The sequence below is a fragment of the Poecilia formosa genome, unplaced genomic scaffold, assembly GCF_000485575.1.
Source record: "Poecilia formosa unplaced genomic scaffold, Poecilia_formosa-5.1.2 Scaffold120, whole genome shotgun sequence".
Taxonomy (NCBI): Eukaryota; Metazoa; Chordata; class Actinopteri; order Cyprinodontiformes; family Poeciliidae; genus Poecilia; species Poecilia formosa.
Window position 1 is genome coordinate 22,667 of NW_006800059.1, and position 17,687 is coordinate 40,353.

Below are 17,687 nucleotides of genomic sequence, written 5' to 3' on the forward strand. Positions count from 1 at the left end.
AAACATTAAAGGTGGAAAAAGTTCTGAAATAATTGATCAGATCGTCACATTTTCACGTGACGAAAACCTTTCATTTCACCAGGAGTGTGTGGACGTTTCACATCCTCTGGGTCGTTAATCCCATCAGGTGAGGCGACTGAACCTGGACATTTCTAACACTTTGATTAAAGCACAGCAACATCAGCAGAAATGTGAGCACAACTGTCGAACTGCCAACACAGTTCGCTGATTTAGGATCATAAAAAGCCGGTGAGAGAAGCCGGCGCTTCGCATTACGTGGTGGATCGTTCTTTCTTATGTCAGAGCTGTTTATGTTGCCAATTTTCTGTTTGTTTGTGATTCTCATCATTTCACATGAGTTTAAAGTGACTTCAAGGGGAATCCTGGCCAACAGAATAACCAATCCCCTTGCTAAACAACGGCAAACCCCTGTCGCATCTACTTAATGAATATCTACAACAGGGAAACAACACTCTAGTTTTATGAGCACTTTTTCATTTTGTCTCTCCCTTTAAGTATGAAACACTGTTTGCAATCAAAGCTTTCTCTTTCATTTTGTTTCGTTACAAAAGAAGAATAAAATGTACATAGAAATTTATTATATATAAGAATTAAAAATATATCTGTTCAACTTTTTGTCTTTATTGTCGGACATTGAACTGAAACGTCCTTTTCTAATCTTGCACATGATAAATCACTGGAACTATACAAACACACTGTGTTGCTCAATTGTTGGGAATTCAGAACCCTGATTGATAGTTCTACGTTTTTTGGAAGCATCAGAACGTTTTGTTTAATAACTTTTAAAGTTTTTCAGTAATTAAGTGAAGCTTTCCTTCAGTGTTTCTGTGTATCTGAGGGTTACGGGTCCAGGAGGAGGAAACCTCGGCGATCCGTCTCTCTTAACACTTTCCAGCTCGTTCTGGAGCGAGAAAAAGGAAGAGTAAAGAAAACCTCTATTCCAAACTCCTCCTAAATACTAAGACTATTAGCCTAGCTACAGTTTAGTGGAACCCAATGCCAGCAGTTTGGTATTCAAGATCTAGATCAACATCAGCTATTAGAGAGGTTAAAAACAGGTCCAAAACGGAGAGATTTGCTCTTTCTTTACCGCATCGCTGCAGGTGAGGCACCAATCTGTTTCCTGTTGTAACCTGAATGTGCAGTTAAGCTGCATTTTAAGCTGATTAGGGTTAAGGTCAGGAAAGTTGACAGATTTCTTAGACAACTGGGTCAAAACATGTCCAAAACTGCAGCTCTATTTATATATATATTTTAAAAACTGGTTCAAGGAAGGTGCAGTCTTAAGGTCATGGGCACATGTGGACTGATCCAAAAGATGACTGACTGTAGCTCAGGCTGCTCGAGATGCAAATTCTGGTTTCCATAGAAAACGATCAGAAAATAACGCAGTTTTACCGAGTACCGCGGTCCGGGCTGCGCTGACCCCTGCCCACCATCCAGCTCCACAACTTCTGCTTTACCATCCTATCGGATTTTACTTTCACATAAAACCCAAAACCTCATCTGGAAAGCTTTAGTAGCCTTGCCTACTAAAATTAATTGAAAACTCCTGCATCAAGATTGAAGTGTCAACTGCATGAACGCCACAAGATGGAGACACTCTGCACTAACAGTGAAACAAAGGTTTCATTTCTCATAAGAAAATGTAATTTGAACTTTCATCAAATAGGTGGATGCAACGATGCTCCAATGGGAAGAAAATGGTGGTAAAAATACAAAAAAAAAAATAATAATACCAAAAACGCGCCACACCAAACGTGTCATAGTCTCATCTGCGTTGACAGTTCACGTTAACACCCCCCTGCGTGGAAACTCCGAGCTGCGTGTACTTTCCCAGTGGGTAGACGTTACTTTCACAATGTTCAGACACCAAAGTGCAGCATGAGAGACCACCAGTTGACTGAGCCCACCAACCACACGCGCGCACAGACACGTACAGACAGACAGAGAGAGCGCGCGCGTGAGAAAAAGCAACTCCACGCTCCCACTCACGAGAGGGGCGTCAGTGGCCAGGAAGGAAGTGACATCACTCGGCTGCAGAGGCAGATTAAACAGCGCGTTAAAATATCAGAAGCGACCTATTTCAAACGCTCGCGTCTTTAAAATTAAAAGCGCAAATAAAAATAAGTTGTTCTTTTCGGTCGGAGCTGACGCGACTGTCACCGAACCTACATGTCAGCCTACATGCAACTACATGCAGTCATTTACCAGCAGGCTGAATGTTACTGCTGCTTACCGAACGATTTAGGAGTATTTCCCAAGTCAGTATGTTAATCGGAGGGGGGGAGTTTACACTGCCTGACAGCGGGCAGGGGGCAAGGGGGCGTTTAGGGGTAAGAGTGGGAAGTGTTTCTGAGACAAGAGTTAGAAGAGGTGTTCACTTTTGACATCATACTTGTACAATCTGTACATAGAAGGAGGTGAATCTTTAGAAGGTCAAAGATCATCTTTTATATGTCAAGGGAAGATGATGAGAAGATGACAAAGGTGATTTGGTAATGATGTTTGCATTGTTTATAGTTTATCACCTGATTATGAATGCTGGGATGAGCCGATGGCATGTCATCTTCATAAATTCCCCCACATTTAAGACACTTACTGGAAGGAAACAATCTTTTCAGAGGAAATAAATAAGAGTAATTTATTTTAGGTTGACTAATTTTCATTTTAAAACAAAAGGGACTCACATTGTGCTTTTATTTTCAGTTTTGCTGTCTCAAAACAATGTGCGTGATTTAGAAAAGAAGCCTGGAATTTTTTAAACTTCAGGCTTAATCAGTGTCACATGGTGTGAAGAGATCATAAGTTGTATTTCACATAATTCATCATGATGCGTGCTTGATGCGTGCTTGACTCAATACAATGAAAATATGAAAAGACGTGTATGATAAACTGTTTTTAAATCCACTGAATCTATTGTGTGGCACAGGTTAGAATTTTTTGTTTTGTTTTCTGTTTTAATTGTTTTGGACTCAACGAGTGAAAAGTTGATGAAGTCTGGAAACTTTTGTGAAAAAAGCCACACCATGAACGATTGGTATCTAACAAGGCCCATGGATCAGGTCTGGCCTGTAAGCGTAAGTATTTCTTCACACAAATTCTCCGCATGGCTGTTCATGCTGAAGGGAGAATAATGAAGGCTAATCTGTCTAATCTGTTTTCTGGCACAAAAAGATCCAGGTCCAGGAATAAAAACAGTTTCCTGACATGGGCGGGAGCAAAAATAACAACGCAAATGAAGATGACGACTTTCCCTTTCTATAAATTCATCACATACCAATATGAATCTATGAATCTAGAAAAGTGTCAGGCACTTAAAATCTGTTTTATGTTGGTTGTGCAAACTGCTTAAGACAGGTTTGTTATGAATTATGACTGACCGTGTTTAAGGGAACGTTTTTCCCACGCCTGGGACTTCCAGGTCATGTCTTCGTGGATCCTGTTCCCGCTGAAAAAGCCTGCCAGGACCGGAGATTTAAAAATCAGAGAAATGTTTGACCTCATTTTCCAGCTGTAACAAGGAATGGAGTGAAATAATATGTCTCAGACAGATGGAAACAGAAGAAACTTAATTGATCCAAGTTGTCACCAAAACATTCAGTAAAACATCCACACATATATGACATATTTTATATCAGGGGTGTAAATGGTGTTGTTTGTTCTGCTTTTCAAGCTGCAACACATTTCCACATCTTTACATCATTTATTGTGCCTAACTTTCACTGAAATTAATGTTTTTTTCCCCTCTTTTTAAAGTGATAAAGAAATGCAAAAATGTTATTTTAATTTAACTTGCGTTTAAAGGTGGGAAATAAATGTTGAGTTTGCAGATGAAGCCACGCCCCCCTCCTCCTCTGAGTCATTAAAGCCGAGCCCAGCTGGTGGCAGGCTGAGTCTGAGCAGAGAGAGGCTTACGAGACAGAGCTTCAGCTGGAGACAACGTCATCTCAGTGAAGCTGATAGATTCTAGATTAACAAAGCAGAAAAAGTGAGCATTTATTTTCTTGGATTATCGCTGAGGTTTGGGAGCCAACACTTCAGGATGGCCGGGTTCTTCTGGATGCTGGGTCTCACTCTTCTCGCCCAGGGTTTCCTGCGTACCCTTGGAGACATTGGAGTTGGCTGCAAGAAATGGGTTCCAGACACAGAAGTCAAGGGCTTCGTTAAGTGTGTTGAATGTCATCCTGGTGAGTGGAAAATCAAAGAATGAAACAATATTTTGTTAGTTTTATGCGTGTTATGAATGATTGTGCAGTTAGAAGGAATGCAACAAGAATAAAAGCTTAAAAAATGCAGCTCACATTTACAATGTTTGACATGTTTGATGAAAAAAAAGGCACAAGTTCTCGAATTTGCTTGAATTGTTCTGTAATCTTTAAACAGACAAATGAAAATGGAAAGAAAAAAAAGTAGTATTCCTGGGTTTGGGGAGTTCCTCTGTGGTGGCTGCATGTGACCAAATATAGTTTCAGTGGTTTTTCACCTAATCCCACAACAAACGCTTGGCTGATACGACTGATTAATCCAGTCTGGGATTCCTCTGAGTAACAGGATTCACCCAGATGTTTTACGGCTTTGATTCACAGTTATTAGAGTTTTGATTTGCTGGGGCACGTAACCATGTACATGCATGATAAAGTGTAAATACTCAGAGCTGTTGGTGTCTGATTTGTGATTTTGCATGTGTGGATTTCTTTGCAGGGAATCGGTTGGTCAAACCGTCTGGCCCAAATCCTCAAAAGCTTTGCACTCCATGTGAAAATGGAACATATACACATCAGTCGTTGGGTTTTAAATGTCCATCATGCATCCAGTGTGTTGGTATGTTATCTCATTAAGGAGAAAAATACATTTTTATTGAAGCTCCATCTCAGCCTGATTTCTTACTTCCATCTTTTGCAGGCGCTCTTGTCCATTTCAAAGACTGTACCCCCAAAAGTAACACACAGTGCAAGTGTAAGGAAGGTCTTCGCTGTGGAGACGCAGAATGTACCTTCTGCACGGACGAGTGTGGAAAAGGAGAGGAACCTACAAAAAAGCGTATGTATATCTGCAAATACTGGGTTGTGACCATTGAGCAAACTTGATGTTTTGGAAATTAGCTTAAAAAAACAAACTATCTTTTACAGGTGATTGCAGGCCTTGTCCTAAAGGAACCTTTAATGACCAAATTCACCAGAACTGTAAAGCCTTCAGTACCAGGTGAGTTGCCTTTCTCCCTTAAACTCTTTTTTTTGGCTGCTGAAATGCTGATTTGACAGAAACAAATTAAACTAACTGGGATTCTTTCCCCAAAGGTGTCCAGATCCAACTCATATAATTGTATTCCAAGGAAATGCATCTTCTGACATCATATGTGAACTACCTCAACCTCCGACAACTCTACCCGTGACCAACCCAGAGAACAATCCAGTGAAACCTGGTAAGAGAGGATCCAGTAGCATCTCTGTTGAGCTTTTATGCTTATTTTCAGTGAGGGTAAAATGTATCTTCTTGCTTTGAAGACGGGAACAAAGAACAGCCATGGCCGATGGAGTCGTTTGCGGTCATTGGGTTCCTGATGATGTGTCTCATTGTCTTTATCGTCCTTGTGTCGGCGCTGATCCACTGCAAAGGCAAAAAGGAAAAGATACAAAGAAGAACCCCCTCAAAAACACCCATTGTTATTAGTAACCCTTCAGGTAATGATCATTTATCTTTAAACCACTTTAAGGAGGTAATGTCCAAACACAGAGTATTAACTTTGCCATATTTTTTCCCCTTGTTACTTAGATGAGCCAAGGACATTGATTGCTATTGAATGCAGTTTTCATGAAGCCCAGCAGGAGCAGGGAAGCAGCACAGAATCACTCATATCCAAGGACTCGGAGCAGGAAATTGTGTGAATGGAAGCAAAGTGGCATCTGCAGCTGAGGAAAACATTTTTATCCTAACCAAGGTGGGATTCTTTGCCATAAGTTTGGAGGACTTTGACCTAAAGAAGGAGCAGCACTGAAATGACAGAACGACGATGAGGTCTCTCTACTGGTTGTTTACTATTTATTCTTTGTAAATACAAACACAAGAGGAAGGGGAATTCTGAGATGGGGGGGGAAAAAACCAAGTGGACTTTAACTGTGACTTTCTTTATGCAAATGACAGAAAGCCACACTGTTCTTCCCCTACTGGAGGACAAAGCAGCTTTATTTAGTGTTTTAAAACACTGCACTGTCTGACATTTAAGTGTTAACGAAGATTCTTCGTAATGTGTAGGTATAGTGACCCTGGTAACTGTTTAAGCTACTATTTCTGTGGAAAAAGAGTGTTATATGGCGCATGCTACAGTGTTGTTCAATTTGAAAGTACAGTGCAAGTGGGCGTTCAGCTTTTAGTCATTTGTCATACTGAGCCCACGTACGCCTTCCTGGTGCAAATGTTAGCCTTTACCTTCGTTCCATTGATCAACCTAGTTACTTACTGTTTTTTTTTGTTGTCTTTTCTGCTGAGTGTGTTGCGCGTATTGACTGGTTATTAATAGTGTGAGTGCATAAACGAGGCCAAGCGACGACGGCATTGTTTTTGATCAGCTGAAACCACAGATTTACATGCACGCTATAAAAAGACAAAACCATTTCCGCCAATGAATCAAACATTTCTTACTTTAGTTCAGTTAGTTACCAGCAGTAGTTATATTTGCTAAATTGTTAATGAATACACCAAAACTTCAGTGCTTTTAAACAACTTGGGCAAACCAAGTTGTCAGCTTCTGATAGGTTGTCTCAGAATATTTCACTTGAATAGATGTGAATACCTGTGAGTGTAAACCTCAGACTACTGTACTTGCAAAAACAGGTTTTTGAGGAGGTCAAAAACTTCTAAATTAGTTTTGACCGACTCGGTTACACCTGAAGCTTATGGATGCAGATCTTTTGACCGAAGTCTTACCGAATCTTAGTGCAATTCTACTAAATATGAGTAAATGTACATAGATGTACTAATTGTTAAAAAAAAAAAAAAATGTTGTGCGTCTTGAGTTAAGGATTGTGTGCTAATATCTGGTTTGATCTGTAAAACATGTAGCTATATTTCACCTCCACGTAGCTCTGAAAGATTAACTTGCTTAATCACAGCCAGCTGGTTGTAAAAGCTGCAGAATTTGATAACAAAAACTTCCTGGGTTTTCCAGCTGTTACTTAATTGCTAATCAGAAAAAGTCCAAAAGGGGTTTTCCCCCCATGTTGTCCATAAGCTTCAGCCAGCAGTGAGCCCTCAGACTGGAGGGATTTAACAAGAAGACAACCTCAGGATAAGCACAAGCAAGCTGACTCATGCCTCTTGCACAACGGGGATCACAAGTAACCTTTAAGGTCATTCATTCGTCATAGTTTAAATTCATTTTAGTGTCATATCGAGGTGATAAAAACTTGGCAGCTTTAACTTCAAATCAAGGCTTCAGGGTCAAGTGGAAATCCCCCACTGCTCTTTTGTTTTCTGTGAAACTCCTCTACTTGAACAAAGAATGTGGCCGGGGAGATAAGACCAACAGGAAGTGTTGTTTTTTTTTTTTTTTTTTAAAGCCGTATTTCTGGCTTGAACTGTAGCAGGCGTTATTTCTTAACAAAATGGAACAAAGAAATATCATGTGTGGGCTTCTGGTGGAAACAAAGTAAGCCCACATCTATTGTAATTTATCACACGGTGTGTAGACTATGAGTCACTATTCTCAGTCGGGCGGCGTTGGTCTAACAAGCCTCAAAATCCACAAGCGCCGTCCTGTAAAAGGGCAAACGCATACGCTGACTGGAGCACTTTATTTAGTCTGTCATCTGCTACCTGAGGGGAATGACGCTCTCCTAAAGAATCCTTTCCACCGTCAGAAAATGGTTTCATTGTCTTGTATTTAAAGTTTTACATTGTACTTTTATCACATTTTTGAACACCAAATAAATGATATATATTTTTTATTTGTTGTGCTTTTATACAGAACAGCTGAAAAAAAAAAACATTCTCCAGCAAAGAAGTGGCCACATATATAAGGAAAAAAACAGGAGGAAGTAAAACATAAAGAATTCAATTCAGATCAAACAGAAACAAAAAAAAAAAAAATCCCAAAGTTTTTAATCATCAGAATGAATATTAGTGCTTGGCATGAGGTAATTTCCCACAGAGCGAGTTCTGACAGACTCTTTGGCGTCACATTTCAGCAGAAAGGTCAACAGGAGGTTTTAGAGTTGGACCTGGGAGTGTAGCTCATCCTGTTAAAGACTGTTTTGTTTTGTAAAAGCATCCATACTCAAATTCTCCACATTCCTCATGTTACAACCACAAACATGAGAAGTCGTGAAAACCCAACACAAAAAGTAGCGACTCTGACCATCATCTGTTCCTTTGCACCTGGCAAGTAAAGAGTTAATTTAGTGTAGAAATCTGAAAAGTGTGGCATTTGTGCAACTGCGACAAGCGGTTGTTCATTTGTAAACATCGACAATTACACAATGTAGATATTTACCCTCAAAGACTTTTTAAAACTGTCATGAAATGCCAATAAAATTCTCTGCTCTGGTTTAAACAAAAAGAAAAAACTTTAGGTGGTATGAATATAATTCAGCATTGAATTTTTAAAAAAAAACCTTCCAATGTTGATCAGTTTTCATTCTCAGGTTAGTTCATGTGATTGTCACTGAACAGCTGTAAACAATAACACCTGAAAACACACACAAAGGTAGCACACACATGCAAGCGCAGGTGATTAAAACCAAGTTCACGTGTCGTCAATCTCACTTCTTCTTCAGCCTTCGGAGAAAACAGTTTGTGGTTGAACCAAACTGAAGAGTGTTTGGAGCTTTTATCCAAATCCCAGGCAGGAAACGTACAACGAATCGTATCTGAGCTGAAGTCAGGCGCTCCGTTTGCGGTAAAAAAAACATTTGGCTGCTGATATGAAAAAGCAAACATTAATGCTATTATTGTTAAATTAAACACTAAATATACACATTTTAAAAAGTACTTCAACAAATTAAGCAATTCCCTTTTGGTTCTAGTGTCCAAAATGCGATAATAATGCGTCCTTGCTTTACTAACCTAAAGTGCTTGTCTTGGTTTTTCTTTCAGTTTTTGATGATAAAGCAATAAACAATGAGAACCCTTTGTTAGATTAAAATTATCTTATAAAAAAAAACCATTTCCCGTCAGCGCAATCTGTTTATTGCTGCTTGCATCCTTCCCTTTTCTCTTTGGGTTTACTCCGTCCAGATTTATCCGCCTGTCGTTTTGTCGGTGGTATGAACGTCGGTTCCTCGAGGGTTAGGTCCTGGGAGCCGGATTGGGCTGTGGGAAGCGCCTCACTGGTTTGACCTGTAACTGAAGCAAACAAAGTGAATGCAAAGCTATTGTTTCAACAACCAGACTCATTCATCCTGTTGGGTACCAGTTTGTCCTGCTTGGAAGCTCTCTGGGACGTGCACTCGGCCCTGGAAGGTCGGGTCCAGCTCCTCTGCTATGTTTCTCATCTGCTGGGCTTTTCTGCAACGGCAGCATTATTAGATGCATAACACAGAATCGATGCAGTAATAGTACAGATGCTTTATTTCCTTACGGTAGGGCGTGAACGGGGCTGGGTGGCTGGTTCTCCGGCGAGCAGTCTTCAGTCGGAGAGGGGAGACCCTCCGAGTCGAGTCTTTCTCGATACACCTAAAGAACAAGACGAAGTCTCTATCGGTCCTTTTATTTATAAAAGTAATTAAACTTTTATTTCCTGGCACCTGTCTTTCTCTGGCAGCTCGCCTGTCGTAGTGATTCATCATCGCTCTGTGTTTGTGCCAGGATCCTGGCCCTTCCAGTTCACGAGATCTTCGCTTGGCCTTGATTTCCTGCTTCTGCATAAAACGTGCAATTTCCTGCAACAAAACAAAAACAAAAAAAAACAAATCAAGGCAGGATATTTACAAGAATGAACAAAACACAGGAATTCACCACTGTACCTCATCTTGTGCAACCTGAGCTACCCTGAAGTCCCCCTCTGGATAGGAACTGCGTAAAGACGTCTGTAAAGAAAGTAAAGATTATTTCTTTTCATTTTCCTCCTGTAACAAAATCTTCACCTTCAGCACCTTGTAAAAGTATTAAAATTTGTCCACATTTCTCATGTTAGATCCACAAACGTCACTGTCTTATTGGGGTTTTAAGTAGTAGACCAGCACAAAGTAAGTGCAGGATTCTAGTGGAAGGATTCCGATGCTTGTTTTTCCTCTCAAATAATCTGAAAAGTGTGGCCTGCAATGGTATTTTCCCCATCCTGATTCAATGCAGTTACAGCTGGTAGTCCTTTGAGGAAAGTAACAGCTTTGCACATCTTGAGACAAATGCTTGCTGTGTTTTCCTCGCGAAATAAGTTGGGCTTAGTCAGATTTGATGGGATTTGTCTGAAAACAAAGCATCAATGCTCAATTAGATTTAGGTCTGGACTTTAATTAGGCCACTCAAACATGTTTTGATCTGTAGGTTGTAGTTCTGGCTGTACGTTTCAGATCGTCATCCTGCTAGAGGCCGAATCTCGACTTGTTTTTAGTCCACTCATCGTTAAACTCCGACCATCTTCCCTGTCCTTCCCCACAGCAGAACGCCGTCAGCAACATTTTTCTCAGCGGTGATTATGTGTTCACTGTTAATCTGCCATTGCTACTGTTTGTAGGTCAAAATGTTTCATTTTAAAATCATCCAAACATCCATCTGCATGTTTCTGAGCCTTCCAGAAGGCTTGTGGTGAACTTTAAACATCATTTTGTATGGCTTTGTTTCAGCGCACTCTTCTTTAAAGATCAGATTTATGAAGTGTGTGCCACAACATTTTATTGTAAGGTGATATCTAGACTCTTAACTCTCATCTAGCGAACTTGTCTGGGCTCCACATGCAGGATCAGATGTTATTCAGCAGCAGCTGGGAAACCAGACTGTCCCCTCAGGTGTGAACTCTGTCCTACCCAGGACTTGCTCCGACTTGTTCATGACTGTCTGATCTCGTGACTCTCATCATCCGCATGGTGCAAAAAAAATCTGGCAGTGATTTTGTTGCGGAAAAAAGACAACTATTATCAAGCACTGTCAGGTGAGATCACTCAATCAGGTTTATTGTGCACAATACAGAGAGCTTGTAGGAAAATTAATAATGAAGCAGTTCTGGGTGAAAAGCTCTCCAGGCAGAGACAACACATGAGTTTTACAACAAGGATAAGGGATCCAAAACAAGGGGCGAGACAGACTGGTTCTGATGCAGCTGTAGAAAACAACTCCCAACCTTGTGCATGTAGCCCAAATAGTTTTATCCGGTGGAAACGTACAAGAATTTAGAATAAACCCAGAGCAATTTAACTAGCAGATATTACCTTATAATAATTTTCTACTACAGATTTTCACCTACAAGTGTATTGGAATTGATTGTTTTTTTGACAACTGGAAACAATCGTAAAAACTTTTTTTTTATGACTAAAAAAAAAAAAGAGCTGTTTTTTACGACCGTCTCCAGTAACGGTCCAGAGTTATGATGGCTACCCGTCTTTATCCTGCCTGTTAATTTGTGTGGACAATAAGGCCTCCTTAGATTTGCACGTGTCGCATTCTTTCCATTTTTAGATTGAAAATTTTTTCATTACCAAACTTCTCCACAACTTTCTTCCCGTCATATCTGCTTTGTTCTTTGGTCTTCATTAATTGTTCACTAATGTTCTGTAGAAAATGTTTGAGCTTCACATAACTGCTGGATTTATAACGGGTACGGCTGCAACGATTCCTCGAATGATTCGAGTTCCTCGACTATTAAAATTCCTCGAGGAAAATTACCTGCCCCAAAGCTTCATTAAACAAGGTTTTATTACTTAGCGCATTATTATTTAGTGTTCCGGCCGGGTGATTATTTCTGTTGCGCAACACTCTCACTTTCGCAAATTAGCTGTTGACGAAAGCTAAGTGCTAGTAGTATAAAGTTCTGGGGTATTTCATTGAGTTATGATAATGTCTGGGTTTTTATCTTTTTTTGGGGGGATCAATAAGCATCCTTAAATTGACTGGCGCGATGCCTGGAGTACAGCAGCCTCTCTCCTCCCGAAGCTGCTGCCTCGTGGTGATGAAGAGCGAACGGCGGTGAGCGGATAGACTCAGCACAGTGGGTGGCTGTGTTGTGCTGTAGTTGATGCTTAATGTAAGTGTAGCTTTAAGGACAAACCGGAAAATAAATTTCCCATCATCCCGGTTGCAAAAATGGGCGGCAGAGCGCATCGTGGCGATACACAGCTGGTAGATGTGTTTCAGTCGCTCATATGGGCATAAAAGCCACAAATGGTTGGGCAAAGTGAGAGTTCAGCTATTAAATGGACTGAAGATGAATACATGAACTAAAGACTGGAGTATAGACAGTTTTAGGAGTGAGCCTGCCTCTTTATTATTAAATTGAATATTTCAGATTTTCATATATTTTTTGTCCAGGTCAACTTAAAAAGCGAGCGATTATTGTTAGGTTAATTCTCTAAACTACAGAAAAACAATTGTAAAGATTCACAAATACAAAAATTTGAGCCGATGTTTTTATCCGATAGTAATACTGCTGTTATGGTTGAATTTACCAATGTTTTATTTTATCAAATTTTATTTGATTACTCGATTAATTGTCAGAATAATTGATCAAATATTCGATTACTAAAATTTACAACAGCCCTAATACAGAGATTAAATTAAATTTCCTCTCTTTCCTGACTGGATGACTAAATCATTTTATGTAGGAGTGAAAGAAATACCTTTTATTTGTGAAAAACACTTTAAAAATAGAAAAAATGTAAAAATAATCAATTTTAAATTTCTCAAAACCACATATCCTTTCTTTTTGTGCTATAAAAACGCTTTTTTTTTTGTTTGTTTGTCTATATTCCAAAATCCCAACAAAAGAGTTTGTGGTTTTCTGAAGGCATTTTCATAATCTGTAAAACGTCTTCGATCCCTTACCCTCCTCAGCTGCTTGTCTTCCTCCTCCTGAAGCTTGCGGGCCAGTTCTTCATCTTGTAGGACCTGATGCAAGGCTCCCAGATCCAGGCCTGCCTCGCTTGGCTCTGGTTGCAGAGAAGCTCCTAAGGGGGACAATTCACTGTGATTACAATAAAACATATTGCCAGATTGCTCAAATAAATAAATGACTCAAAGCCGAAGGTTATTTGGAATCACACCAAGAAATGAGAGAACGAAGTTGGAGAAGTCACTATGCAGATCAAGACTTGATTGGTAAAAATGCAGACACTGAAGAGATGTAAAGTTTCTAGACTGAAAACAGAAAAATTAATTCCCACGTCAGACACCAGAGCCACAGGTGAAGCCCACTCCCACAGCAACGATTGAGTAGAGATTAAGAGATCAGATGGGAAGAACACATTGGAAGTGTTCCCCTGTGCAGACTCAGAGCTGGCTGCAGGTCGGGGTGTTACCTGCTGCTACGTGCCTCGACCTGTGTCTGCTCGAAGCCCTGCTGCTGCTGAAGCTTTGGCTACGATGTAGCGCTCTTCGCCTTGGACGCTCCGCTCTTCTCTCCGCCTCCTGCTCCTCGTCTGAGCTCAACGTTTCTTCTGTGATCTTGTGCCAGTGCCTGCGTTCGCTTGTCACCCTCTTTACTCTGGTCTGATTTGCTTTTCTCTCTCTGTTATTGTCAATGTTTACATATTTGTGTTCGCTCCATCTTGTGCCTCTGTCAAAGACATGAGGCCCTCCACTATTGCAGTCACAAACCTCTCTGTTATAATTACGCCTGTCTTGGTCTGCTCCGTGATCTCTCCCAAAGCTTTCTCCGTGTGACGATCTCCTCCTCTGCCTGATATCTCCATGGAAACTGTGCCTGGTGGCGGCGGCTCGTTGGAAGGCTCTCTGATGTGGCTGGGAGTCACCATAGGAGACCTCGCTCCCATAAAGCGCCTGGCTGTCTCTGCTTTGAGCCCTTATCTGCAGCGGCGCCCCGCTGCCACCAACCTTCACAGGGACGCCCCTCTCCTGCAGGAGGTGGCCGAGCATCTCCCACACCTTCAGGCTGTCGTCCTGCTTCCTGACAGGACCTCTCTGATCGTCCTGGAAGCGGACGTGTTTATCAGGGTTCTCCTTGCAGCTCCAGGTTCTTGCCAGGTCTCCGTTTCTGTGTCTACTTCGGTTGTGTACGCTCACCGATTCGCTGCGGTGACATCGCCTTTCGCAGGCCTCGGCTGGCCTGCTGTCCGCTTCCTGAGGCCTGCCTTCATGTTCATCGCTTTCATAATCCACATTCCTAGATATTCTCCATTGCACATTATCGTTTTCATAATAGTCTTCCTCACAGTTTTCGCTCTCCTCCTCCCTGCCTGCTAAGTCCTTTGTGAATCTGCTGCGAGTGCACAGACTTCTGTAATTCCTCTCTTGTGGGGATCTTAAAGAAGCCTGTCGTTGACGAGGCGCCGTATTTGCCCCGTCATACAGACGCCGGGCCCAAACAGAGAGCTGTTCAGTAAAAACAGTATCCGAGTCTTCTGAATCCTCATCTACAGGCTCTCTGAGCTCAGGCCTTCTTTGCCTGCTGGTGTCTACATGCCCTTGATTTGACCATGAAGTTGTGCTGCTCTGAGATGCTGCTCTCCTGGGAGAACCACTCTGAGGCCCAGTTAGCACTGAACCACGATGAGCGGTAGAATGCTGCCACCTGCTGGTGACAGGCGAGTACTGCTGCTGTCCTGGGTGAGGGCTGCTGAGTGTGTGATGGTGAGAGGACGGCAGTGCAGGACCACTGGTGCTGCCTTTAGCATTGATAAACATGCAAACAAAAGCAATAAGGATGGGAGAGTCTGTTAGTGGATGGTGAAAGACAAGTGCAGTTAATTACCCTAAGCAGCATTAAAAAAGCTGCTAGTGCAAGAGTTATACAAGTAGCTTTACACATTTAACAGAAATGTTTTCTTTTTACAGACAGCAATGTGAAGCATGCTTAAAAACACAACATGCGACGCAAATAACAGATTTAGAGCAAAATATATGGCTTCAAATCTGTTCTGAGGCAAAGGACATGCTTTGGAAAATACCAAAGTGATGTTACACCTTGATTCACATTTTCCATATACAAACAAACACAAAAGATTGTATTTCATTTGTAATTAAGGCAATACACCAGAGCCGATCCAATATATGCCTAACTGGACCGTCTATCATCTCTAACTCAGAAATCAGACTCCATGTCACTGGGGCTACGTCCAGAAAAACGTCTAAGGAGGCAACAAAAACAAAACCTGGCTATACAAAAAACAACCAATCAGTCAATCAAAATGGCCGTCAATTTGTCAAAATGAAAAAATGTACCTTCATGAAAATCCTCCTGGTCTTGACTCGTCCTCCTGACCTGCTGCTCCTCCTCTTCCTGCAGCTGTTTAGCTATTTCCTGTGAAAACACGTTCACACGTAGAACAGTATTACATCAGGCTGAACGCATTTTAATCAGTTAGGATTACCACAATATTTCCATTTGTTAAATGGCAGAATAACTAATCAAGGAGAGAGTTTCCTCCTGATGACTTTGTACCATCATCCTTTGGAAGATCAAGGGAGAAATTCATTACCCCCCATCGAACCAGGTTAGTACCAACATGGGCCGAAAAGCCACACAGGGAGGAAGAAGACAACAAAAAGAGTCAGGTAGCAGTTTGAAAATCAAATAACTTTTTGGATACACCATGTGGTCTGGTGAAACTAAAACGGAAGTACCAGGCAATAAAGACCACTGTTAAATTCAGAGGAAAAGGGAATAAGCTTCAAGCTTTGTGGTGTGGGGGAGTTTTGAAGCAGGAGGAAGTGGGTCTCTAAACAGATTAGATTAAATAATAAGGTAAAAACATTATGTAGAAGTATTAAACCACCACCTCCAGACAGATAAGTTAAGAGTTTGGCTACATTGTTATTAAGGCATTTAGCAGAAAAAAATAGTTAATCTAATTTAATGCCAGACAGTGACAAATAAAAAGGCTGCACATTTTTTTCATACAAAGTTTTGCAAGTACCTCGTTGCAACTGTATGTTCACGCTTAATTTGGAGTAAAATTTTCAGTAGTGAATAATAATCAACATCTTGCATTGGATTACATTTTAAAATAGTTTCTCAATACCATCTATCAGGCACTGAAAAGGTTCTCAGACACATGAGAGGCAGGAACAGAATTATCTGAAAAATACAAATGTCAGCAGAGACACATAAAACGATGCAAAGTGAAGACAGCAACAATGAGGATCTTCTCAGCCCACTGTTCTACCTGTATTAGTCCTCAAACTAAATACTAAAATCTTACTGTTTTTATGAAGTGCTATGAATCATCTCTCATCTGTGGGTGTTTTCCATCTGAATTAATCAGCAAACCTCTTTTCCTCTAGTTGTTTTAAACAAGCAGCCGCCAGGTCTGACATGAACACCAATAAAAAGAAATGCAGATATAAAACAGCTGACATGTAACACTGTCTGTTGGGATTGCTACAGACTATCATTTCTACTAAAACTTGTGACAGGAAACAGAATTCAAAGCAACTTTGATTCTTGATGCACTGCTACTTTAAGCCAGCAGGTGGCAGTGTTGCACAGACTGAAACAAGACAGACAGTAACTTTATTACAGAAGAACAAAATATTAAAAAAAGCATCCTTTTTATATCTTTGTTTTGGATTATAATTTTACTTAAAACAAAGAAGAAGCAATTTAATATTTTACTTCTTAATTTATTTATTCCTGGGAAACTGTATCAGGCTAAAAGTGACAAAAAACAAATCTAACCATACAGATTTGTATGGTTAGATACAAATCTAACCATACAAATCTGATGGATTACAAATCTGAGGAGCTGATCTTTCATTCCTGACTGGCACAGGTCAGTGGGACACTTCTACTCGAAGTGATATTTTGTGATCAGGGGTTAAAAAACCCACCACTTGGTCTTGTCCTCTCTGAGGTGGAGGTCGTGTCACACCTGGGTGCTGCTTTCTAAGAAAAGCAACTAATTACGTTCTCCAAAGATCAGCAAATTCTCCTTGTGTATTTCATGAAATCTCTCTCTACAGGCATCTTTTGCAATATAAATCAAAACAAACAGCAAGCACAGCTCCTTTTTGTCTGCAGCAGGGGCCACTTTGCCAACATCAGCACATAATTAGCAGCTTGCCATGACAGGTTAGGTATTTAGAGCCACAGGGATCTGGCATTTAAAACTGCACACCCCAACGCCTTCTGTTTCTTAATTAAAGACAACCTAATGGGAGGCAAATGTTTATCAACCACTTTGGATTGGCCAGTTATTAAATAAGGTATTAACAGACCTCAGCACAAGGGCTGATGGTTTGTTTGATTTCAAAATAAACATTTACATCGATGCATACGCAAGAGGTAAACAGAGCTAAAGAAAACGTGAAAAAAACTTCAAATACTGCAAGCTGTTTCTCTATAAATTAGAATATGTTGCTTTAAAAAAAACAAACAGCTTTGTTTCTTCTTAACATTTGGTCAATTTCAGGTCAGGTATGATTACCAAAATGATTTCTATATGCTAAATGCTATTCACAAGTTTACATAAATGTCCTTTGTATTTGGTAGAACTGCTTTTGTAAAGTGTTTTGGGTATCTTTCCACAAGCTTCTCACGCAGTGTGTTGCTCACACACACA

At 40.6% G+C, this 17,687-nt stretch overlaps 3 protein-coding genes across 7 annotated transcripts in view; 2 read left to right on the forward strand and 1 right to left on the reverse strand.

Annotated features, from left to right (window-relative positions):
• Positions 1–8,099, forward strand: part of LOC103143998 (tumor necrosis factor receptor superfamily member 9-like) — a 16,473-nt gene extending 8,374 nt beyond the window's left edge. The window contains exon 8 of the transcript XR_001663172.1: positions 6,777–8,099. The gene's annotated coding sequence lies outside the window, so the exon portion shown is untranslated. The remainder of the gene's footprint in view (positions 1–6,776) is intronic.
• Positions 1,457–8,099, forward strand: LOC103144001 (tumor necrosis factor receptor superfamily member 9-like). The gene is made up of 8 exons (XM_007560747.2): positions 1,457–2,289; positions 4,045–4,211; positions 4,726–4,845; positions 4,927–5,064; positions 5,154–5,226; positions 5,322–5,446; positions 5,529–5,705; positions 5,797–8,099. Exons 2-8 carry the CDS (start codon positions 4,067–4,069, stop codon positions 5,907–5,909), a joined length of 891 nt encoding a protein of 296 aa, XP_007560809.1. The 5' UTR covers positions 1,457–2,289; positions 4,045–4,066; the 3' UTR covers positions 5,910–8,099.
• Positions 7,948–17,687, reverse strand: part of LOC103143999 (coiled-coil domain-containing protein 50-like) — a 21,086-nt gene continuing 11,346 nt past the window's right edge. For 2 of the 5 annotated variants that reach the window (XM_007560745.2, XM_007560744.2), the window contains 8 exons: positions 15,349–15,427; positions 13,467–14,792; positions 12,994–13,115; positions 9,984–10,046; positions 9,765–9,899; positions 9,599–9,693; positions 9,431–9,525; positions 7,948–9,363 (listed from right to left, as the gene is read on the reverse strand). In XM_007560745.2, coding sequence (XP_007560807.1) covers positions 9,206–9,363; positions 9,431–9,525; positions 9,599–9,693; positions 9,765–9,899; positions 9,984–10,046; positions 12,994–13,115; positions 13,467–14,792; positions 15,349–15,427 — 2,073 coding nt within the window. In that variant the 3' untranslated portion in view covers positions 7,948–9,205. The remainder of the gene's footprint in view (positions 9,364–9,430; positions 9,526–9,598; positions 9,694–9,764; positions 9,900–9,983; positions 10,047–12,993; positions 13,116–13,466; positions 14,793–15,348; positions 15,428–17,687) is intronic. The other 3 variants (XM_016675706.1, XM_016675707.1, XM_007560746.2) reach the window with 3 other exon arrangements.